General features: G+C 43.9%; 1 protein-coding gene across 1 annotated transcript in view; it reads right to left on the reverse strand.

The window, feature by feature from the left end:
• Positions 1 to 441: 441 nt before the first annotated feature.
• Positions 442 to 26003, reverse strand: part of LOC149442005 (nuclear pore complex protein Nup133-like) — a 227330-nt gene continuing 201768 nt past the window's right edge. The window contains exons 10-11 of the mRNA XM_089656648.1: positions 22136 to 22224; positions 442 to 642 (exon numbers count right to left, since the gene is read on the reverse strand). Coding sequence (XP_089512774.1) covers positions 506 to 642; positions 22136 to 22224 — 226 coding nt within the window. The 3' untranslated portion in view covers positions 442 to 505. The remainder of the gene's footprint in view (positions 643 to 22135; positions 22225 to 26003) is intronic.

The raw sequence follows: 26003 nt of genomic DNA on the forward strand, positions 1-26003 counted from the left end.
GTGAGGTGATGTTGTTAAGTGTCAAACCATCTCATATGTATACAGTGGCAAGAAGGAGCAGACAACTGAGTGAAGGAGCAGACAACTGAGTGAAGGAGCAGACAACAGAAGAAAGGCTGCTAGGGAGCGGTGGAGGGTGACAGAAAAAAACAGAAGGGGGCAGGTAGAGAGAGTAAGCAGGGGGATACAGGCATCATTATGATCATGGTTGTGTGAAGTGTTTTCATAAGTCTAATAGCCTGTGATCAAAACCTCTTGGGAGAAATGTAGGAGAAGTTCCAATTTTTATGCCCTGTGTACTTAAAGTTTTTTCTGGATGCACATTGCACACTCAAAGTCCTCAACTGGTTAATTTGACTTAATACAACCTGTGTTACTTATGCAACTGTTAGAATGAACACACACACACACACAACACATTAACCCATGTAATACATGAAATGAGACAAGTTTGGATTTTATTAGCGTATAGCAGTTACAAAAAGAGTAGGTATTAGCAAATCAGTTATGCATGTTCCTTTAAAAAATGTTCATAGTTTGCTTTCAGAACAAACTCAAAGTATCGGTTTGACTTCAAACTGTCAAGTTCATCTGACTGAAGAATAGCATTGACATCAGGTAAGTAACTTTTAAGGTCCTTGCCTGTGGATACACAAGGAAGAAAAAGTTAGGATCATTAAGAGCACACATTAATGCACATTATCCCATGTGTTATTCTTTTAAAGACTCTGCAGGTACCAAGAAATACTTGTCAATCCTGATAAAATGTATTCAGCTCCTAATTTGACCTTGTGGGCTGCTTTCGCTGGACTCAAATCAGAAGGAATGGTGTCAATCCCATCCACTTGTTTTTTTTGTTTTGTTAAGCGCAGAAGACAGAGGGCTGGATAGATTCCTTGAAATAATGTATTTTTTTGCATTGATCAAACAGAACAGGCTACCCCTAATGATGTCATATTGACCATGTTCTTAGAGCGGAGCCAAGATGCGGTAACATCATGCACTGTGGAAGAAGTTTGGCACTGTTTTTCCATTGTGTATATTAGTTGTTAAGGCGGTTTTTAAATAAAATTCTTCTTTGCGGATTTATTATACAGGATTTATATATCACCAACAGTTTGTGCAGAGCTTACACGATCGTGTCTGCTTATGTGGCACAATCTTACAACGCATGGTTTTGGAGGTGTTACTGAGGAGTGGCTGATTCCAGTCCTGGGAACCAGACAGATATCCTGTGCTTATATGAGCACTGATATTAGGAGGCCATTCCCTTCTGGTAAGAGTATTTGTTATACACCTGTGGTATGGAAGTGCACAGTGAGGATTTTGCTTGCAGTTCTTAATTTTCATATTTTTGATTTATGAACGGATATGAATTGCATACTGTGTTGCACATGGGATTTGTGGACTAAAATATTTTTCAAAGTTATATTCCACTATATCATTAGCACTATGTTTGAAATGAGTTTATGCACATTTAAAACGTTTAATGCTGCTCATTAAAGTACATAACATGCTTTTATTAGTAGTATATTTAACAGGACAAAAGACAACAAGAAATATTAAACAGGCCAAATGGGAGCAAAAAAGGAGTGGCTTATCGTTCGTATGTTAGCATGTATGTAAACCCTAACTGTAATAGTACTAAAAAAAATAAAAATGGGTCAGAAGTTGAAAAGGCACATCTACTGTATGAAAAATGGGTCTTGTTGCCATTATCAGGGAACAAGAGGGCAACAAAAATATGCTGCCAGCACACCCCTTCCCTAAAGGCATACATTACTAAAAAGGCATTCCCTTTGTCTTACAATTCAAATAAGAATGGGCAGATTCCATCTATAGCTACTTTGTTTAGGATATAATTATAATGTTGATGTTTATTTAGGATGCATTGGCTATACTAAGCAAGAATTTCATACCCCCAATATCTCTTGTACAAGGACATGTTTGGGAGAGATTAATATGACTTGAGACTCAATTATTGCTATGCAGATGTTTGTTTTGTCTGCTGCTATTGAAGAAACACTAGAAATCACTCATTTAATCCTTTCAGGTCATCAAAATAGCATATACTTGTATCCCCATTTATCTGCTTCTTTTATTTCAGTCATCAGCTAAGTAAGATGAACTAGTAAGTCTGATACTTCTAGAGATTGATGGATTGTACACACTTTGAGGTGGAGCAGAGGGGTAAAGAAATGAGATTTTGAGAACAGAGAATACGAATATGTCCCATCTATTCCTCCTTTTCATATTAATAGGTAAATGGAGTTGGAATCAGACTTGTAGGAGATGTTTCCCAGGGTGTTTTTCTTGCAGTCCATCCAGAGTGCAGTAGAGGTCTTTGTTGTATCTTCTTGCTGCTTTAGTTAACCATTTCCATACCGGGCACTTTTACCCCCTTCCTGCCCAGGCCATTTTTCAGGTTTCAGCGCTGTCACACTTTGGGTACAATGTTGTATGACCGCGCAATTGTCATTCAAACTAAAATGTTATTTTCTTCACACAACTAGAGCTTTCTTTTGGTGGTATTTAATCACCACTGGGGTTTTTATTTTTTGCTAAACAAAAAAAAGACAGAAAATTTAGAATAAAACCCCCCAAAAAACACGTTTTTCTTTGTTTTGGTTATAAAAGTTTGCAAATAAATAATTGTTCTTCATAAATTTAGGCCGAGATGTATTCTGCTACATTTCTTTGGTGAAAATAGCCCAAATTAGGATGTATTTTTTAGTTTTTTTCTTCTTTGTGCTTAGCTGTGATTTCGCCACGGCTAATAACATAACACAGCTGGGCTGTGATTGGCCCAGCTTGTGCATGTGATCGCTGTGACCATTCACAGCTAGGCACACTAGTATACAATGGATTGGAGGAATGAAGCCATCCATTATATACAACTGTCATGTGACCTGCTGTGATTGGTCACAGCAGGTCACATGGTACCGGCAACGGGGCCGGTACTCAGATCTGTCATCGGCCGTGTCTGAGGTATACGGCCAGTGACAGAGCGCACCGCTGCGCGGCTCTATAGGGGCGCAAACTGCGCATGCCTGGGAGGACACCATATGGCGTCCACCCGGAACGCTGAAGGATTTTGTCAGCCGCCATCTGGCCATAGGCTGGGAGGGAAATGGTTAAACTGCTGTGTTCAACTACTGTTTTGCACTCAGGCAGAAAATGCACTCACACAGGACAATGCCCCATCTGCAACTTCCTCCATAAGCTGGTCTAAATTTATAGGGAGATGGTTAAATGAGGAATCCTTCTCCACCCCAATTATGAACTGATAAGGAACACATGAATGGGGGAGGGGATTGGTCAAAGCCAGACCAGCCATAGGCCAAAGTCATAAAAGATGATTGATTCTCTGATCACAGAGATGCAAAAAGGAGGTGAGAATCAATCACCACAAACAGACAAAAAGATGTAGACTAATTATACTGAGTTTTGCAGAAAGAGCCATGCATAGCAGTGAGACATTTTAAGGTGGAGATGAGACCGCAGCATTTACTAGTGAGACAGTTTAAGGTAGGGATGACAGCAGCATGAGTTAAAAAAGTGGTACAAGCATGTGGTATTTAACCACTTCAGCCCTAGAAGGTTTTCAACTGGTAATTGTGTGGTCATGCAACGCTGTACCCAAACAAAATGTACGTCCTTTTTTACACACAAATAGAGCTTTCTTTTGGTAGTATTTGATCACCAGTGTTTTTTTTATTTTTGTGATATAAACAAAAACAGACCAAAAAGTTTTAACCCCCCCACCCAATGTTTTCCAATAAACTCAAATTTAGTCATATAGGCCAAAATGTATTCTACTACATGTCTTTAGTACAAAAAAAAAATCCCAATATGTGTATAGACTATATTGCCAAAAGTATTGGGATGCTTGCCTTTACACGCACATGAACTTTAATAGCATCCCAGTCTTAGTCTGTAGCGTTCAATATTGAGTTGGCCAACCCTTTGCAGCTATAACAGCTTCAACTCTTCTGGGAAGACAGTCCACAAGGTTTAGGAGTGTGTATATGGGAATGTTTATGCCGAGTAAATATATACCAAACACGACATGCTTTAAAATTGCACACACCTGTGCAATGGTGACAAACTACATACATTTTTAATATCCATAAGCGATGCTTTAAAAGCCTTTACAAGTTACCACTTTAGATTTACACAGGTCTAGTGCTCCTGCCCTCGGTCTGACTGGGGGGGGGGGGGTATTTATTTATAAGTATTTATTTTGCTTTTTTTATTTTTACACTGTCCCTATCATATTTTTTGATCACTTTTATTGTTATCACAGAAAATGTAAATATCCCCTGGGATAGCAATAGGCAGTGACAGGTACTCTTTTCATCCAATTATGTGCAAGCAAAAATGCAGTTTTTTTTCCCCAGAAAGCTCTATTATGGGGAAAAAAATGGACAAATTTAATTTAGGGAAATGTATAAACAGCGCAAAATAGATATTAATCACAAAATTTCAAAATCCCATATCACTTAGTGCGTATTTGTATCAAAAAAATCTTCAAATAAAAAAACTCCATAAAGTCCCTTGTGGTGAAAAATAAAGACCTCCAAATTAAATTTCTAGCCTTCCACCTTTCACCCGTGCACACCAACATCAAATGCACTCACCAGATTTTGGTGAATGTAAAGCCTTTGGGAATTTTATAGGGAATCGCAAGCCCTCTTTTCATCCGCTCAATGTTAGCCTCCCCAAGATAAGATCCTCTTTCAGGTCCTCACCGTGGCCTCCTCGTTTGATCCACCGTGTTGTCAAAGAAGAAAACTTACATAGTGTAATATTGCCAAGATCAATCTAATACCATAATGAACAGACTCCAGGCCACTCACATTTCAATAGCTAATAAAGGCACATTTATTAGGCCCAAGACAGCCTGATGATCACAGCCAGCACATACTCCAGGGTTCCCACATCAATGCAGTCAGATGAGGCAGAGACTCAGCAAAGAACCAGCCTAAATCGCGCAAAATGGCCGCTGGAACGCACCGCTCGGCGTGCGCTCCACTCACCGGAAGTGACGTCAGACGTACGGCAAATGGACCGGAAATGCGTCAACGCGTTTCGCCCCTCCCATCGGGCATTCTCAAGACGTTCATTTCCTGCACCACACACCTTAAATACCTCACAAATGGCCCGCCCCTCCACTCTAATTGCTCAGCACTCCTCTCAAGGATTACTAATGGATAATGGATTATTTTGTCCATATAGGGGTATATATATATATATATATATATATATATATATATATATAATCTTTATTTGTGTTTATATATTATGTATATGGAAAAGTTTTTTTTGTATCCGTAAGGGTTAAATTTGGATATGGTTTTTGATTAATAGTTTGTTCAATTAAAAGGTTGTACCATATACATGTATATTGATGGCTTTTTGAACCCATGTAGAGAGATTTAAATATGGTGATTATCAGGATGTATTGAGTACTCCAATTGGTTTTTAATGATGTTTCCCTTATTTGTGAAGGATTCCCATGTCAATGGGCAGTGTGGGCGGTGTTTAGTAATCCTTGAGAGGAGTGCTGAGCAATTAGAGTGGAGGGGCGGGCCATTTGTGAGGTATTTAAGGTGTGTGGTGCAGGAAATGAACGTCTTGAGAATGCCCGATGGGAGGGGCGAAACGCGTTGACGCATTTCCGGTCCATTTGCCGTACGTCTGACGTCACTTCCGGTGAGTGGAGCGCACGCCGAGCGGTGCGTTCCAGCGGCCATTTTGCGCGATTTAGGCTGGTTCTTTGCTGAGTCTCTGCCTCATCTGACTGCATTGATGTGGGAACCCTGGAGTATGTGCTGGCTGTGATCATCAGGCTGTCTTGGGCCTAATAAATGTGCCTTTATTAGCTATTGAAATGTGAGTGGCCTGGAGTCTGTTCATTATGGTATTAGATTGATCTTGGCAATATTACACTATGTAAGTTTTCTTCTTTGACAACACGGTGGATCAAGCGAGGAGGCCACGGTGAGGACCTGAAAGAGGATCTTATCTTGGGGAGGCTAACATTGAGCGGATGAAAAGAGGGCTTGCGATTCCCTATAAAATTCCCAAAGGCTTTACATTCACCAAAATCTGGTGAGTGCATTTGATGTTGGTGTGCACGGGTGAAAGGTGGAAGGCTAGAAATTTAATTTGGAGGTCTTTATTTTTCACCACAAGGGACTTTATGGAGTTTTTTTATTTGAAGATTTTTTTGATACAAATACACACTAAGTGATATGGGATTTTGAAATTTTGTGATTTATTAATATCTATTTTGCGCTGTTTATTTATACATTTCACTGTTTGTGTATTCACAATTTTTGTACAGCAGCAATTTAGAAGGGTGATTCATTCAATTTGTATTGGTGCAGGAATATTTTTCTTTTAAATTTCATTTAGGAACAGTGTTGCATGACCACGCAATTGTCAAAGTAACACAGCTAAAAAAAAAAAAATGTCCTGGTCAGGAAGGGGGGTAAATCCTCTGGAGGGCAAGTGGTTAAAGGGATTTTTGCTGTAATATTTGCTATATCTTTGGACAGATCTGTTTTGTCTTTTTAGAGAATGGTTATCGTCATTCTCTGATGTTCTTGTAAGTGTCCATCTGTCCAACCTTCAAATTAATGACACCCCTCTCCTAACAGCTGATGTTTGACAACTTTGTGTGTCTATTCCTAATCCAATTCTGTTTTGAGAATATTTGCGCCAAATATTTCTTTAAAAATAATTGTGAAAAATTAAAGTATTCCCACTACATATGACATATACAAGGGTTAGACCACGTCTTTAAATTTTGAGTTTAGACCTACTAGCCAGGCACAAACCTTACTCTCCACCAATTGCCCCACGCAACCTTGCCCAGGTCTGCCCCCAATCCCGCCTCCTTAAAGCTTATGAAATTACATTTTTCTTTAGAATAAAGAGTCCAACATATAAAAAACGCAATCATAACATAGCTTTATTATGTCAATTTAAAAATAACAGCAATAGCTTAATAGCAATAGGGTGCAATCAAAATATCAAGTTTTACAGCTTTAAACCTGTAGTGAATATTTTGTATTTTTTATGTTTATCTCCTGCATCTTTAAAAAGATACTTTAGTAACTAAAGTCTCTTAAAAGATGTAAGTTTAGTTTACAGAAGTATAGCATAAGAAAAAGTGCTTATTTTGATGCCAAAAAACATGGAACAATAGTTACTGTAAACAAGTTGTATTTTTTATCTCCAGCAGAGACATTAGAGAAGTTTGGCATTAAGAAAAAAAGTGCCTCTTTTGATGGCCTAAAACACTGCATAAAATAAACAATAGTAAACATTTTGATTTTTTTTTCTCCAGCATCTTATTAAAAGAGAGCTTAAAGAAGTCCATTAAGAAAAAAAAAGTGCTTATTTAGATGCCAAAAAACATGGCATAACAATAGTAAACAGTTTAACAAAGATGTGCTAATAGAGCAGCCATGGTTTGTGTTGTACAGCAGGACCAAGACTTGTGTAATACCCTTTTTCTGATGCAAAATACCACTTCAATGGCTGTGTGTGGATTGCATTCTATTCAATTAAGGAAAAAAAAAACACCAAAAAAATTATTTTTGGGACGACAAAAAGCAGTAGGAAGCCAGTTTCACATCAAGATTTGCAATGGTTTTTATTGTACAGCAGGACCAAGACTTGTTTATTACCCTTTTTCTGATGCAAAATACCGCTTCAATGGCTGTGTGTGGATTGCCATCTATTCCATGAAGAAAAAACACACCAAAGAATTAATTTTTTGGAAAAAAAAAAAAAAAAACAGTAGGAAGCCAGTTTCACACCAAGATTTGCAATGGTTTTCGTTGTACAGCAAGACCAAGACTTGTGTAACGTCCCCTTTCTGATGAAAAAAAAACACTTATCAATGGCTGTTTGGATTGTACTCTTTTAATGGTGGTCCATTAGCATCAATCATCAAAAGATCATCCAAAGTCTCCATTGTCAGTGATGAACGCTAGACTGTCTTTATTTTGGTAGCTAAAGCCACGTTCACATGAGGTGGTTGTTGGGGGAATTACGGCACAGAAATTGACCAGAGCGAGTATGTTGCTGAATCTTTCTTTCTGCTGATTCAATCTTTTCAGAGTCTCATTAAAAGAGAGACCATTTTGAATGGAGTGTTAGGTCAGCCCACTCTGCTTCTAACAGCTCAATTTTGTCTTCAAACGGATTATCAAAAATATGTTTTGCAATTCTGTGCAACTCAGTCATTGCAAAAGTTGAAGATGTGTGCTTTGTCTGGCCAAGACACGCTGTTAAATATATTGAAAGATTGTACAATATCTGAGGAGAATGAGAAATGCCTTAAAATTAAATATCTTTCTGCTTTGGCCAATACAGATTGGCGTATAGACTGAAATTCTCTGTCACCAGCTTGAAGGTTGGTCAGCTGCAGCCCATGCAGTTTTCCATCTTCTGTAAACTTACTAAGAAATTCAAGTTCATTTTTTCCTTTCCCATCAGAAAGATCCTGGAGAGTTTTAGGTGCATGTTCTAGTTTGTTTTTTACCTGACAGATCATAAGCTCCTTGGTCTGAAGACCCTCTGACAAAGGTTTCAGCTTGCTATAAAAATCGAATAGGAAATGCAAAAGTTTCACAAACTTCAGCTGTTTCAGGTCTTTCAGGATGCCTTTAACTTCAGCAGATTCAGATGATCCCTCAACTTTGCTGCATAACCAGCGCACTGTGTGTACATCTTTAATTTTCAAGATTTCCTAACTTAAAGTGTTTGTGAGATCTTTAAGTTGCATAAGGCGTTTTGCTGAGCAATGATATTTGAAAAATTGCCACACCACATCATCGAATGTTTGTAGGTATGGGATTTCCTTGCAAACATCCAAGATCGCAAGCTGCAAGCGATGAGCCACACAATGTATGCTGATCATCTGTGGGCGGACTTCTTTCATCTGGACTGCTAAACCTGACTTGTGGCCAAGCATGCTTGCAGCTCCATCCGTTCCCAAGCCCACAACCCATGAAGAGCCTTTGTAATTAAGATGCAAATTATCCATAAGGGCAGTCAATCCTTTCAAATAACCTTTGGCAGTAGCATTTTCTAGCACAAATGTACCCAAAAAATCTTCTTTGACGTCTCCTTCTAAAACATAATGGACATAAATGTTTGCATATTCATCGTAGGTTCGATCTGTAGATCCGTCAATCATTATGCCAACAAAAGGTGACTTTTTAATGTTTGCCACAAAACTTTCTCTGATTATTCTTGCAAAGAAATGAATGAATTGTTTGCATTGAACATTACTTCCATATTTCTGCATCTTTCATAACCAGGAAAACTTACACTATTAATCAGTTTATCTCATGTAACAGTAAATTTGTGGTGTATCTCCTCCAATGTCCATGCCAAAAACAGTACGTGGGGCGGACGACTAGACGACTTCGTGCCCGTTTGAGAGAACATGTAGCCAATATCAAGAAAAGCTACAGAGAGCATTCACTCTCAAATCATTATAGGCTGTTCCACAATAGTGACCCCTCCTCTCTCAAGTTTGTGGGAATTGAAGTAATATCACCACACTGGAGAGGCCAGAATAAAACGAGCCGTGTCACAAGCCGAAACAAAATGGGTCTATGAATTGGATACCCTACACCCCAGGGGACAAACATCGAGATCTATGTCAATTGCTTTATAGCTAATAATTAGCACCCTGTACATTTACCATTAAGCTGATTGACGTTTTTTCTATTGCATTATGGTTTTATCGATTGCACTATTAAGACTGATGAATACGGGGTTTTATACTGGTTTTATGGATTTTTAAGCTATCCTATTCTTTTATGCTATTATATTCCTTATTTTATGGATTTCTTAGTGTATTATCAAGGGTAATTTTTATAAGGATATATTTCCTTTCGTATATTTATGCATTTCTATATTTCTTTTAATTATCTATTACTGCACCTTAAGCACCTGCACATGCCGTGGATGAATTCGTATAATTTCCCCCAAAAGCTCACCAACTCTGGTGATGCATCACCGATTAGGGGTCCTGATATTACTATTATCATTATTTCCCTGGGACCACCAACCACTATTTGTGGTATTCAAGCGTTTTTCTATACGCTTGGATGGCTGTGCATAATTATACCTCAGCTATATTTTTTATCGTCCTTGGAAAAGAAACGGTGTTTCTATATGCAGATAATTCTGTTCCATTTAAACAGTAGCGGGAAACTCTGTACATGAGTAATGATTTCCGTCTTTGGAACGGCTGTTTATTTTATTGCACATAACTATGTGTGTATTATTATTATTGTTTTTTTACACTTTATATAAATACTTAATTGGAGACCTTGGCACTCGGAGCGCTTCTTTATGCCGTGGGTATATTATTATTATTTCCCTTATTAATCATCGCTTAGATGCTAAATCATTCGGGAGGAGGGTTTAGGCTATTATACTCAAGTGTAAATTTGAGTTGTTACCTCATCCACCTCCCCTGGGATCATGAGCCATTCTCTCTGGCTCAAATGCGCTTTAATGTGCTCTGTCAGCAATGAGTGTTATGCCTCAGGCTGACAGTTCTGTGTATCCATGGCAAAATGGCGTTTTTCCGTGCGCGCATGCGCAGTTGCCTGGTCTTCCCAAAAATGGCGGCGAGTTAGTGCGCATGTGCGACTCCCCGTTCTCCATTATTTAAACACCCGGCGTCTGTCACAGAGCTGTCAGTGTCTCCTCTGATGATGTGCCTTAGCACGAAAGGCCTCAGGAGGAACTGACAGCCTGTGACGCCTCATTGCCGCTCAGACCACCAGGAGGTCTGGTGGCCAGCTATATTTAGGTCAGTGGTACGTTTTGTCTTTATACTGTGTTTCCAGGCATTTGCCAGCACTATTACTGACCTGCTCTACTATATTGCTTTTACCAATAAGATACTTAATATACTACACTATGGGTACTCATTGAGGGGTCAGCAGACACAGCTACAGTTGTGACCAAAATTATTCAACCCCCAATGCTGTAAAGGGGTTTAGGGACTATAGTGTACATTTGGAATTGTATTCAGAATCAAATCCTACAAGGACGTTGTAACTACCCAAATGCAACTAAAATGACATCAATTGTTTATGTAATACAGTAGTAAATGGTTCTTATGTGGTTTCTTCATTGCCACAATTATTCAACCCCTTAAAGACTACCACTCTGAAGAACAGAGGTTCATACAGGTGCTTTCCATCAGGTATTGAAAACACCTGTGGATGTCACCGAGCAGCAATCAAGCATAATAAGCACCAATTAGGCAGCTTTAAAATGACTGTGATACTCAGCTCCTTCTAGACATTTACTGGTGTGGTTACAAACATGGTGAAGGCAAGAGAATGGTCCAGGAAGACAAGAGAAGAGGTGATTTCTCTTCACAGGAAGGGCAATGGCTATAAGAAGATTGCAAAGATGTTAAACATACCAAGAGACACCTTAGGAAGCATCATTCGCAAATTCAAGGCAAAGGGCACTGTTGAAACGCTACCTGGTCGTGGCAGAAAGAAGATGCTGACTTCGACTGCTGTGCGCTACCTGAAGCGTAGAGTGGAGAGAAGTCCCCGTGTGACTGCTGAGGAACTGAGAAAAGATTTGTCAGATGTGGGTACAGAAGTTTCAGCCCAGACAATAAGACGCACACTGCGTAATGAAGGCCTCCGTGCCAGAACTCCCAGGCGTACCCCCTTGCTGTCTCCAAAGAATAAGAAGAGTCGACTGCAGTATGCCAAAAGCCATGTGGACAAACCACAAAAGTTGTGGGATAGTGTTCTGTGGACTGATGAAACAAAATTAGAACTGTTTGGGCCCATGGATCAACGCTATGTTTGGAGGAGGAAGAACAAGGCCTATGATGAAAAGAACACCTTGCCTACTGTGAAGCATGGTGGAGGGTCAATCATGCTTTGGGGCTGTTTTGCTTCTGCAGGTACAGGGAAGCTTCAGCGTGTGCAAGGTACCATGAATTCTCTTCAGTACCAGGAGATATTGGATGGAAACGTGATGCAGTCCGTCACACACCTGAGGCTTGGGAGACGTTGGACCTTTCAACAGGACAATGATCCCAAGCATACCTCCAAGTCCACTAGAGCATGGTTGCAGAGGAAAGGCTGGAACATTTTGGAGTGGCCATCGCAGTCACCAGACTTAAATCCGATTGAGAACCTCTGGTGGGACTTAAAGAAAGCAGTTGCAGTGCGCAAGCCTAAGAATGTGACTGAACTGGAGGCCTTTGCCCATGAAGAATGGGCGAAGATACCCGTAGATCGCTGCAAGACACTTGTGTCAAGCTATGCTTCACGTTTAAAAGCTGTTATAACTGTAAAAGGATGCTGTACTAAGTACTAAGATTGAATGTCACTTGGGGGTTGAATAAAACTGATAATGCTGTGAGCACAGAAAAGACATTTGTGGTTATTTCATTATAACTGTTATGTTATATTTGTCTGACCTACAAGTGCCTCTTTAATGTAAATGTAAGCAAGATGACTGAATGATCAAAAGCAATGTCAAACTGGCCAAAACACTCAATTTCAGTGGGGGTTGAATAATTTTGGTCACAACTGTACATACTACTTCCAGAGGAGGGAAGCCTTTACCTGGAGGGAACCTTCTGTCTGGCTGACTCATCTTCATCCTAAGGAGGCCCTGTAAGTCCAGCAGATCGGTTGATGACACCTCTCCCTGGGGGATAACAACATCTGTAGGATTTGATATACACATGCGCATTTCCTATGTGCGGTCGGTGAGTGCGCATTTCTGCCATTTTCCCGGATCACTCTAAGTTGTGTCCACCACATTCATGGACCGATTGCATTTTTGAATTTATTGATCGAACTTTTTATATCGAATTTTATAGCGAACTTTTTATTCTGTTTTTCTAGCGCTGCACTTTATTTTATTGCATATTTCTGCATTACTGGCACATCTAGTATGGCACTCAATGTTACTAAATCAGGGAAATCTAGAAATAGCTTTTCACATTTAGCTATGTAATAAGCAATGTTAAACGTGTGTAATGTGCTGAAACATTGCTGTGTCCATTTTTCTGATACAAATAGCTAAAGGTCTTTCTTCAGGGTTGTCTCTAGCCTTTCCCTTATCAATATTCTCTTTGTGTTTATTACATTTGTCATGCCATACAAACGTTTCCATTTTAAATGGAGCTTTTACGGCATTTGCCCATTTTTCATCTGAAATTTGGGGAAACCGACTGCAAACTTTACATATAACTATATAATTTTTCTTGGAGTAAGCAAGCCAGGAAAACTGATCCAGCCAATGTGTACTAAAACAGCGGTCTTTCCAGCATCACCATCATTTGTCTTTTTAGTTATGGAAGTGGAAGTTTGTGGCAAAATACAACAATTAGCTATTGATTCTCTTTTTCTATAGGGTTTGACTGGGACTCCACAATAGTAGGATGATCTTTTTCTGTAAAAAAAAAATCTTAAATTTGCTCTGTTTCATGTTGAGGAGACCAAAAAAAAACAAAAAAATAAGGAAAAACTCAGAAGCATGAGATATGGGTTGAATACTGGAAATTAGGACCACTTTTTTGTATTATGTCTGGGCTGCCACAGATGACTCAGGCTGAGGAAGATCCTCCATGACGTGATCATGCTAGTTGCACTGTCAAGGTGGGTCTTGGCTGCCTATAGGCCTTTCTGCTGGCTAAGCCTATTAAACGCTGGTCTGCTTGCTGGCTTGATTGATGGCTGGTCTGAGTGATGGCCTGATTAAAGTCTGGTCTGCTGGCTGGTCTGATAGCTAGCCTGATTAAAGGCTGGTCTGCTGGCTGGTCTGATTGATGGCCTGCTTAAAATGCTGATCTACTTGAAGGCAGATTAACGGCAGGTCATCTGAGCGGCAGATCAGCTCAAACAAGGCAGGTGAGCTCAAACAAGGCAGGTCAGCTCATCGTCAGTTCAGTACAATGGCAGGTCAGATTAAGCAAGGCAGTTCAGCTCAACGGCAGTTCAGATTAAATAAGGCGGGTCAGCTCAAACAAGGCGGGTCAGCTCAAACAAGGCGGGTCAGCTCAAACAAGGCGGGTCAGCTCAAACAAGGCGGGTCAGCTCAAACAAGGCGGGTCAGCTCAAACAAGGCGGGTCAGCTCAAACAAGGCGGGTCAGCTCAAACAAGGCAGGTCAGCTCAAACAAGGCAGGTCAGCTCAAACAAGGTAGGTCAGCTCAAACAAGGCAGGTCAGCTCAAACAAGGCAGGTGTCAGGAATGGACTCACCACTGGTGGTGGGACTCACCTGCCGTCTGGGCTGCAGTACCAGGGCTGGCCAGCGGGTGCTCAGCAGCCAGAAGCTCGCTCCTGCAATCAAGTCATCACCTGAGACTGATTGCAGGAGGTGTATTTAAGGAGTAGCCAGGCCTGCAGTCAGGGCCTTGGTGTATAGTTTCCCTTGGCCCCTATAGCCTGATCCTGCCTGCTTGAATCCTGACTCTGCACGAACTCTGCCTGTACCGACCTCGGCTATTCCTGACTACTCTTCCGCCTGCTCCTTGTACCTTGCCTGCCCGTTTTCTACCGACCCGGCCTGCCCGACTACGTTTAGTATTGTTCTTATTGTTATCTGTTGGAGGTTTGGTTTGCTTGCACTGTGTTTATGTTTAGTCTTGCACTGCATTTATGTATTGTTTAGTCTTTAATAAATTGTATTGTTTATACTATACCTGAAGCCTGCGTTTCCCTGTGTCAGTCTACACATCTATGGTCATACCTGGAGCCCTGACATTACACCAAGGCCATTCCTGACCAGAAGTGGCTGCACAGGGAAGCCATCTTGGCTTGTTGTTGTGAAGGATGCATCCGGAGGTGGTTATATACTTGTGTCTGCTAGATGACAGAGAATATGCCTATCAGACTCTGCAGGAGTATACCAGAGATCCGCTGCTAGAGTGCATACGGGTCGCTGATTCCCTAGTAGATCAGGGCACGGAGTTCTCCGAGGTGCAACCATTGATTCATGCTTGTGTTGAGTTGGCTTCATCTAATACCCCTGAAAGCAGGAATGACTTTCTTCCACCATTCAGTGTGGATCAAATAGAATCACTGGTATGGTTGTTGGAGGATGATCCGGATTGCTTCTGGGAACATTATTCAGCATGTTCACCACATGTGCTAGTGGAGTGTATAAATGCAGTGCAGTCTTTGGTCAGACAGGCTATGTGTAAGCCGAGTTTTGTTCAACCAATACTACAGTCCTGGTCAGACTTGTTACACCCAGCCTCAGTCAGCTTGCAACAAACCAGTCCTGCTTCTAATTATTCCTCTGTTCAAAGCTCTCTTCCTCCATTTCCCACTGCACCCCCAGTTACAGCCCAATATACCCTGTTATCTACCATGTCAGTACCCTGTTTCCACTCACTGCACCTATCCTGCCTTTAACCCTGTAAAAAAGGCCACTGTAGCAACTATTCCCTCCTCTGTTCCATCCTCCAACTCTTCTCTTTCTCCAGCTACTCCATCCATTTACAGACCTGCATTTACTTGCAGTGCCCCAGTAACTAAACCCCAGAAGAAGCAAAAATTCTTTCAAACCAGTACCATCCTACCAGTATCCAAACCAGTCAGCCTGCTGTCTGAGAACCCGCCTTCCGTTGTTCAGCCTGATTGTCAGGGCAGGGCTGTGGAACGGACAGGTAGGCCTAGTGGCAGGGTAACGCACTGGCTGACGACAACCACCACCAACAGACCGAAGTCCCTCAGGGCGCAGAGTCTAAGTCCCAGGCTGCCCTTCACCAGGGCCCCTGATGGTGGGGATGGACTTGACGCAGCCAGGAACCAGGTCACGGCCCCCGAGACACCCCGGCTGCAGTAATGGCCGCCGCCAATGGCGTGTAGCTGGTGAGAATGACAATAGCGTAGTCAGGCAAGCCGGGTCGACAACAACGGGACAAAACGGTACAGAACAGTAGACAGAGAATCACAGGTCACGGGCCGGGTTCAGCAACAGAAGGTCAGATCGAAGGAAAACACAGAGAATGGTCTTAGTCACAAGCCGAGTCAGATACCAGAAGAGTCACGAGCATATACACAGAGCTGTAGCAAGACAAAGACACAAGTGCAAAGAGCATGTGCGGATCACAGGCTTATATGTACTCAGCCACACCCCTTTGGGGGATGGACCTCAGAGACCTGAAGGCATAAAAGATTCCCACCATGCTCAGCAGAAATCCAAGATGGATGCCAGCACATGGAGTAATATAACCTCTGGGAAAAGGTAGGACCTTGACACTGATGCCCTGATGCCTGATGACCCAGTGTGCACTACCCGGCCTTATGACCCTACCCGGCCTGATGACCCTACCCGGCCTGATGACCCTACCCAGCCTAATGACCCTACCCAGCCTAATGACCTGGTGCCCGCTACCCAGCCTGATGACCCGCTGTCGTACCAGATGACTCTGTGCCCGTTGTCGTACCAGATGACTCGGTGCCCGCTGTCGTACCAGATGACTCGGTGCCCGCTGTCGTACCAGATGACTCGGTGCCCGCTGTCGTACCAGATGACTCGGTGCCCGCTGTCGTACCAGATGACTCGGTGCCCGCTGTCGAGCTTGGTGACCTGGTGCCCGCTGTCGTGCCAGGTGACTCGGTGCCCGCTGTCCTGCCAGGTGACTCGGTGCCCGCTGTCCTGCCAGGTGACTCGGTGCCCGCTGTCCTGCCAGGTGACTCGGTGCCCGCTGTTCTGCCAGGTGACTCGGTGCCCGCTGTCCTGCCAGGTGACTCGGTGCCCGCTGTCCTGCCAGGTGACTCGGTGCCCGCTGTTCTGCCAGGTGACTCGGTGCCCGCTGTTCTGCCAGGTGACTCGGTGCCCGCTGTCGAGCTTGGTGACTCGGTGCCCGCTGTCGAGCTTGGTGACTCGGTGCCCGCTGTCGAGCTTGGTGACTCGGTGCCCGCTGTCGTGCCAGATGACTCGGTGCCCGCTGTCGAGCTTGGTGGCTCGGAGCCCGCTGTTGAGCCAGATGACTCGGTGCCCGCTGCCCAGCCTGATGTGCCAGCGTCCGCTGCCCAGCCTGATGTGCCAGGCCCTGATATCCAGCCAGTTACCTGACCCGGGCGGTGGAACATTTTGCCCACTAAGGACTGTTTGGAGCATTCTGAGGCCGCTCCTTGAGGGGGGTACTGTTAGGAATGGACTCACCACTGGTAGTGGGACTCACCTGACGTCTAGGCTGCAGTACCAGGGCTGGCCAGCGGGTGCTCTCAGCAGCCAGAAGCTCACTCCTGCAATCAAGTCATCACCTGAGGCTGATTGCAGGAGGTGTATTTAAAGAGTAGCCAGGCCTGCAGTCATAGTTTATAGTGTATAGTTTCCCTTGGCCCCTATAGCCTGATCCTGCCTGCTTGAATCCTGACTCTGCATGAACTCTGCCTGTACCGACCTCGGCTATTCCTGACTACTCTTCCACCTGCTCCTTGTACCTTGCCTGCCCGTTTGCTACCGACCCGGCCTGCCCGACTACGTTTAGTATTGTTCTTATTGTTATCTGTTGGAGGTTTGGTTTGTTTGCAGTGTTTATGTATAGTCTTGCACTGCGTTTATGTATTGTTTAGTCTTTAATAAATTGTATTGTTTATACTATACCTGAAGCCTGCATTTCCCTGTGTCAGTCCACACATCTCTGGTCATACCTGGAGCCCTGACAGCAGGTCAGCTGAACGGCAGGTCAGATTAAACAAGGCAGTTCAGCTCAACGGCAGTTGCTCAGCTCAACGGCAGTTGCTCAGCTCAACGGCAGTTGCTCAGCTCAACGGCAGTTGCTCAGCTCAACAGCAGTTCAGATTGAAGGTTGGCCTGATTGAAGGCTGGTCTGCTTGAAGGCTGGTCTGGTGACTGGGTGTGTCTGCTGGCTGGGCTGCCTTTCAGGAGCAGGGCGGTGGGTCTGTCCATGCATTACAATTGTGAGGGACCAATGGCAACACTAGGAAACTAAACAGGGTGCATATAAGATACCACAGTCAAAACTGGGAGGACACTGATACTTTTCACCACTACCATATGAGGATGTGTTCCTAGGCATAGTCAGCTACCAGTTTTATTTTAAATTAAATTTGTAGCTGATTTTGCATAGGTGTGCTGTGCTTTTTTTTTTTTTTTTTTTTTTTTATACTTTTTGAAATATTTAGGCTTCAGAGCAGCACTAAAATTGCGTTTTTTTTATTTTTTTTTTTTTTAACGTTGTTGTTTTTTTTTTTTTTACTCTTTTCCAAATCATTTTGCCCCCAGAGCACAGCACAAAAAATGTAATTTACCTTAAGCTGGCGGGTGTAGTGATGTGCACCATTGGCAGGTCTCTCCTTCATGTGTCCCCCACACCGGTGTAGAGTGGGCCTCTCCTCGTGTCCCCCAAGGCAGGGGGAGAGCGGGCCTCGTGTCCCCCAAGGCAGGGGGAGAGCGGGCCTCGTGTCCCCCAAGGCAGGGGGAGAGCGGGCCTCGTGTCCCCCAAGGCAGGGGGAGAGCGGGCCTCTCCTCGTGTCCCCCAAGGCGGTGGAGAGCGGGCCTCTCCTCGTGTCCCCCAAGGCGGTGGAGAGCGGGCCTCTCCTCGTGTCCCCCAAGGCGGTGGAGAGCGGGCCTCTCCTCGTGTCCCCCAAGGCGGTGGAGAGCGGGCCTCTCCTCGTGTCCCCCAAGGCGGTGGAGAGCGGGCCTCTCCTCGTGTCCCCCAAGGCGGTGGAGAGCGGGCCTCTCCTCGTGTCCCCCAAGGCGGTGGAGAGCGGGCCTCTCCTCGTGTCCCCCAAGGCGGTGGAGAGCGGGCCTCTCCCCGTGTCCCCCAAGGCGGTGGAGAGCGGGCCTCTCCCCGTGTCCCCCAAGGCGGTGGAGAGCGGGCCTCTCCCCGTGTCCCCCAAGGCGGTGGAGAGCGAGCCTCTCCCCGTGTCCCCCAAGGCGGTGGAGAGCGGGCCTTCCTCATGTCCCCTGTGGTGGGGGAGAGTAGGCCTCTCCTCGTGTCCCCCAAGGCGGTGGAGAGCGGGCCTCTCCTCGTGTCCCCCAAGGCGGTGGAGAGCGGGCCTCTCCTCGTGTCCCCCAAGGCGGTGGAGAGCGGGCCTCTCCTCGTGTCCCCCAAGGCGGTGGAGAGCGGGCCTCTCCTCGTGTCCCCCAAGGCGGTGGAGAGCGGGCCTCTCCTCGTGTCCCCCAAGGCGGTGGAGAGCGGGCCTCTCCTCGTGTCCCCCAAGGCGGTGGAGAGCGGGCCTCTCCTCGTGTCCCCCAAGGCGGTGGAGAGCGGGCCTCTCCTCGTGTCCCCCAAGGCGGTGGAGAGCGGGCCTCTCCCCGTGTCCCCCAAGGCGGTGGAGAGCGGGCCTCTCCCCGTGTCCCCCAAGGCGGTGGAGAGCGAGCCTCTCCCCGTGTCCCCCAAGGCGGTGGAGAGCGGGCCTTCCTCATGTCCCCTGTGGTGGGGGAGAGTAGACCTCTCCTCGAGTCCCCCGCGGCGGTGGAGAGAGGGTGACTCCTCTCAGAAGAGGAAAGCGGACCTCTCCTGCACCTGTCCCCTCAGCGGCGCCGCCAGTGTAATGGCAGTGCCGAAGAAGAAGTCAGAAACCGGAAGTTGGAAACCAGAACTCTGCTTCACAATGAGGCTTGGAGCACAGATGGAGCCGCTCTATCTGTGCCCGCCACACAAGGATTTCCCCTCGCATTTGGCGAGCGGCTTTTTCAAGCCCTGGGTTAGACCATTGTTGTATTAAAGTACATTATATTATGTTTGGAGTGATTGGGAGTTTTTTTTTTTTGCAGCAAATGATGTACAGTATATGTTTGTATATGCACAAAAAAAGTCTTTGAAAATCCAGCAAAATTACAGGAGAAAATAGATATTTTACTACAGATAATGGGGTTACTTTACTAAAGGCACATAGACTGTGCACTTTGCAAGTACAGTTGCTCCAGAACTTAGCAAATGAGTGGAAGCTCTGCTGACTTCCATCATCAAATCATGTGCAAGCAAAAATGCTTTTTTTTCTTCTTTTTTCTGTGATTGGGTATTCTTTGTAAAGAAAAGTTTTACCTAATTTCCTAAGCGCTGCAACAACTTGCAAAGTGCACAGTTTGTTTGCCTTTAGTAAATCAACCCCAGTGTTTGCATTTTTCCATATTTAGGTTTCTATGCATTACTGTTGAAAGACTAGACTAAGCCAAAGTGGCTGTTATCTTTACATTCTTTAACCACAATGTTCATTCCAATGTACTGCGGATGGGCAGCAACTACAGGCAGAGCAACGTACTGGTACATCACTCTAGCTGTACTACACAGGGGGGCGTTCCGGACACAGTAAACGGGACCTGGAGTTCAGGTGATCGCTATGATTCATAACCGCTTTGCTGACATTGTGATTGCAATCTGATTGATAACAGCTTTGCTTCCCTTCCTAGTCAGCTGTGATTAGCCGACAGCTCTCAAAAGGTACATGGGCCAATCACAGCACCCTGTACCATGTAATCAGCTGTAACCAATCACAGATCACTAGTATTTTTTAATCTTTATTGCTCCTGCAAAGCAAACTGTAAAAAAAAACAAAACATGTAAAACCAATCCTAGTGGCTGGATAACTTTTACAAGCAGCAGGAAGGTACGTTTCTCCCCCTGCAAGCTCTGTAGCAGCTGAAAGCCAGCGGGAGGCAGAGGAGAAAAAGCCAGCTTTCAGCTGCTGCAGAGAGAGCCATACAGGGGATCGGTTCCAGTAATTACCCACCGCCATGCCGAGCACCCTCCCTACCCGCATCCAATTCACCCAACTGCCTGGGCTCCCCTGCTGACCTGGGCCCCGTACAAAAGGACTGGTGGTACCCCCTTTTCCACGGACCTGGCCTCAGTATATACAGAGCAAGCCAGCTGTTAATTTCTTCGTACACAGTGCTTTTAGTTTATTGGGGGCCAGACCGGATTTATGCTTTGATGTCTGCTTTTATTAATTTGCTACTTTTGAGTATAATGTTTTAATAAATGACTTTAAGCATGTATTTCAATATGTGTTATATAGTCAGAGAAGGATAGCTTGAGCTTGCTTTCACTGTATTGGGGAGGGGAGACAATATAGTCTGGAGCCCCGAGTAGCCATCCATGCTGATAGAGGAGGTTTCCCTGTGAGGCAGCTCAAGCTCGTATTCTTTTTCTTGAGAGAGAAAAAAAAAAAAAAAAGACAGTCTGGTGAGTGCGGATTTGATCTTTGTGGTGAAATGGATCACTATGGATTGCTCTGGGGTGGTGCAAAAAAGGACATTTATCACAGGGCCGAAAGTTTTTGTTTGTTGCAAGATGCATGGTATTTGCTTATAGAAGAGAGCAATAAAAACCCTGTAATTATATCTTTATTGATGTTTTCATTGACAGTGTTATTAGGATCACTATACATGTTTTTAATTCTGAGATGGATATATATATATATATATATATATATATATATATATATATATATATATATATATATATATATATATATCTGCACTGTACTATGCGAGGCACTTTAATTTCTGTATAAAGTAAATGAAGTTTAAACATTTACTTTTTCATTGAGAAGGGTCAGAATCTTTGCCAGATTGTTGTTGCTGTTTGTTAACCATCGGGGAGATTTTCTCACACATTCTATGAACTCAACGAGACTGGATGCACACGCATAACCACTTCATTAAGAAGAGTAATAAAACATTCTTATAAAGTAGGATGTCCACGCTGGGGACAAAGATGAAAAACAAAAACAAAAGAAGAAGTTCTAAACCACTCTTAGGCCCCTTCACACGAATGTTCCACATGAAAAAAAAATGCAAAAAAACATGTGTTCACAATATTCTAAGTGTGAACCTAGTCCAATACTTCTGGTGGGAGGGTCATTTAAAGGATAACTGTACAAAGTACAAATATCTCCATAAGAGTAACCTAACTACAAACCAGTAATTCTTGAGAAATGTTCAATTTCTACTCATACTCCTAAAATAAGCAGTAAAGTCTCAAGTTACAAGGGATTTGCATATTAAAATATCAATGTTAGATTAAATTTCAAGAAAGTAGGATGAAATACGTTCCTGTATGGATAAGTATCTACAATGCAAATTACAGAATGTGAAAAAAATGTGAATTTATACCTTCATTCAGTAACTTTTGAATTACTTTGACAAAAACTGAGTTTTTTGAGGCCTCTATTGGGTCATCTTTCCCACCGAAAGTAGACCACCTGTAAATAAGTAGATGAAACAGTTTATGATTATTCAAACAACCCACAAAATGTTTGGTAAAACAACTAGAGAGCCCCAACAATTTATAAGTGGTTGTAGGGAATCTAAAGTGGAAACACTAAATTGCATAAGAATCAAGATCACTAAACAATTTATCAGTTATATTAGTCTGATATCAGTGTTACAAACAATAACAAAACACATTTTTGTAGGCATACCAGAGGTTCTTACAAGGTTTGGCCCAATTTCTTCCACTGTAGTATGGTAAAAGAGGTCATTATTTCCTGATAGAAGGGTGTTTTGTCCCAATCAAAGAGAAAGAAGTTGGTTGGAGTAAGGTAATGCTAAATCTGCGGAGGCAGTTAAAAAGAAGCTGTGTACCCTATGCAATTAGAGAATGAATGCTTGAAAACTAGAGACTCATGGGCTGTTGAAAAAACTTTGAATCTATTTTTTCTCTACCCATTGTGCCTCCTGAAAGAAAACAAGGAATTTTGACTTCGATGTTAATTCCATATCTTGGAATACAGTACAGGTCCCATGCTTTATATTCATAGACTCTGGGTTATTAGCTGGTATTTTCAGGTAATTGGACAATGGCAAAGCTTTTGATAACCTTAACTTATAAACTATTCCACTATGTGAGTCCTCAGTTTTATAGCAAGCAATGCAGAATTTGGGCTACATTCGCATGGGCAACTAGAGATGGTGATTGCTGCAGCTGTTTCAGCCACCTGTAAGCAGTTAGCTGCGGCTGCTACCGACCTGTCATTGAAGTGTACAGGGCTTGGTGGAGACAACTAGTCACTCACAAGTGGCTGAAACAGCTACAAAAATCAGCAAATTCATGCTGCTGTCATGCTGCAATTTGCCTATGAGATATTTTTCAGATGTAACAGGAGTCTGGAATGTATTTTGCGGTATATTCAGACCTCCAACATTTAGAGATGCAAGTTAGAATGAACCCTTACTGAAATTGATTAGGAAGGGGAAAATGGAAATGTCCCTCGGGGAGTGGTTAAAAAAAAAAAAAAAAAAAAAAAAAGATCTGCAGTTAAAATGTCAGAAGCGATTAAGATAGTGAGCGGAGGACTTCCGGTTCCGGCGCTGATGCTGTGAGGAGGTGAGACCCGCGGCTCCCGGGATCCCCACATATAAAGCCGGCATTCTGCGCAGGGGACTCCTGTCAGCTGCTTCAGGAGCTCCCCACTGGCCCCCCCGCACGATCCTCGGTCCCTCCGGCATGGAGCGATTCCTCCTGCCGAATCCGCAGGGCTCAGGTCCCACCACGAGGGGAGAGGGATGCGGCTCTCCCCCTCCTGCAGCCAAGATGGCCACCGCCCATAGTATCTCAATGGACACAGGCACAGAGGCTGTAATAAACGCTGGTGCAGATGTACACACCCTCCCTGCACACAGTGATAATGTTATACCAGCCCTGACCTCTACTCCTGGCACCTGTAGTTCCACAGAAATGTATGACAAGATTGCACAAGCAGTCGCTGCCATTCTACTGCCCACAATCACACAAGCCGTGGATCATGCAGTAGCCACAGGCATTGAACAGATCAGAAAAGACATAGGTGATCATAGTAAACGTTTAACTGAAGTGGAACAGCGTCTGTCAGATTTGGAGGACGATGTTCACTCGCTGCGCTCAGGTGCACTTCAAACCAATCGTACGCACCAATCCATCCTAGACAAGCTGGATGATTTAGAAAATCGCTCACGCAGAAATAATCTGCGCATAGTGGGCCTTCCAGAATCATTTTCAACCGGGGTGCTTTCAGAATTATGCTCCACACGTATACCCTCAGCTCTAGGTCTAACCACTTTGTGTCAGGTCGAGAGAGCTCATCGCCTGGGGCCGCCTTCGAATGACCGCCTTACACCGCGATCGGTGATAGTCAAGTATCTCAACTACGCTGATCGAGTGGCTATTATTAATTCTTTGCGCAATTCTCGATCCCTACAAGTAGACGGTCACAAATTACTCCTATTTGCCGATTACTCGCAAGAAGTATCCCGCAAACGTAAGGCCTTTCAGGAAATATGTGCCACGCTCCACCAAAGGGGCTACAAATTCACCCTGGCTTATCCGGCTACTCTCCGCTTTACTACACCTTCGGGCGATACAAAGTCTTTCATCCACCCTGAAGAAGCCGCTCAATATTTACAAGATTCTTTGATGGCTACGGATGGTGTGCCGTCTCCTCACCCTCGCAACTCAGGCCTAGAGATCAGCAAAGCCCTCGCAAAGATCCACCGAAACGCCCACGTACTAACTTTGCTCCCTCTAAATCTCGCCAATCCTGAGCTGGCGCACTCTCTCAGGCGCTATACGGTTTACTCCACGAATTGGACCACCTGCCTTGTTTAACTGAATTTAAGTTTCTTGTGCCTTTAGCTATCATCTTCAGTCCACCAATAGCTATACCAGTTGTTAGAAAGCAATAATTTAGTTGGTCCTGTGGTACTTTCCTCTCATTTTGCTTGATAGCATATACATGTACTGACTGTGTCATCCCTTCTCTGTGCCTTGCCTCGACCACAGTTCCGCTCTGGTCATTCGATTTGTTGAGCCTCTTCTCCCTTTGGCGATGCCATTTAGGCAAGGGGGTCATGCTCCCCTGCCCTCTCAACAACTCCAATGAGTCACTGCTGCAGATCACTACTCTGCTATTTCCCGGATACGTTGGTCGCAGTACAGGGACAGCATGAAGATTTATGTGAAGTCCAATACACTGTTATGGTTTTTTGTTTGTTTTGCTCTTCTGATAGGCCCCAGTTGGGCCACCATGTTCCACTCTCTCTCTCCTTTCTTCTGCTCTCCTTCCTTACATTTTTCTGAAGAATCACCCCTTCCTTGGGAGTCGATCATACTTCATCAGAGATTGGGCGGTAATGGGCGGATAGCTGGCTCCACCCTACAAAACTGTAAGTCCACTACCTTTGTATTCACCTCATATCATGTGACCTAATGATTCGTATTTATTCTTGGAATGTCAAGGGCTTAAGATCACCTCATAAACGAATGGCTATTCTCCGCCATCTCCGCCGACTTAGAGCAGATGTAGCACTACTCCAAGAAACACATTTAGGCCAATCTGACTTTGTTCGTATGAAGAAACTTTGGGTAGGACACGTTATAGGTTCTCCCTCACTCAATAATAAAGCAGGTGTGCTCATTCTGTTACACAAAAAGCTTGCACCTGACAATCTCGGTAAACACTGATGAGGCAGGCAGATTCCTAGCGGTACACCTCAAAGTAGGCTCTCAATCATTGGTCCTCACCAATATTTATGCTCCAAACTCACCGTCAAAACAGTTTTTTCAGGACCTGTCATCAAAGCTGTCTGCCTACATACATCTACCTTTAGTAGTCGGAGGGGACTTCAACTCACTTATGAATGCCTATGAAGATAAGTCAAAATCACTAGAACACAATCACCGCCCACTTGCGGAGTCCCAATCAACACTCACACTACTGTCTACATTTGCGGAAGCAATGCAACTAACAGACATTTGGCGTTTAGCCCACCCAGATGGGAAGGAATTCACCTTTTTTTCTCCGGTACACCATTCGCTTTCCAGAATAGACTATTTTTTTTTTGCAATTCTATTGCTTTGCAATACGCATCTTCCTCAGATATACATGACATAGTTATTTCGGACCATTCTCCCATATCCATAACCCTCAACTATCTTAACAACACACAATCTCACAAAACGTGGCGCTTTCCTTCTTTCTTAGCAAATAACCAGGTGTTACATCAA

Source organism: Staurois parvus, unplaced genomic scaffold (assembly GCF_062004578.1).
Source record: "Staurois parvus isolate SC_StPar_1 unplaced genomic scaffold, SC_StPar_1.0 ptg000925l, whole genome shotgun sequence".
Classification (NCBI taxonomy): Eukaryota; Metazoa; Chordata; class Amphibia; order Anura; family Ranidae; genus Staurois; species Staurois parvus.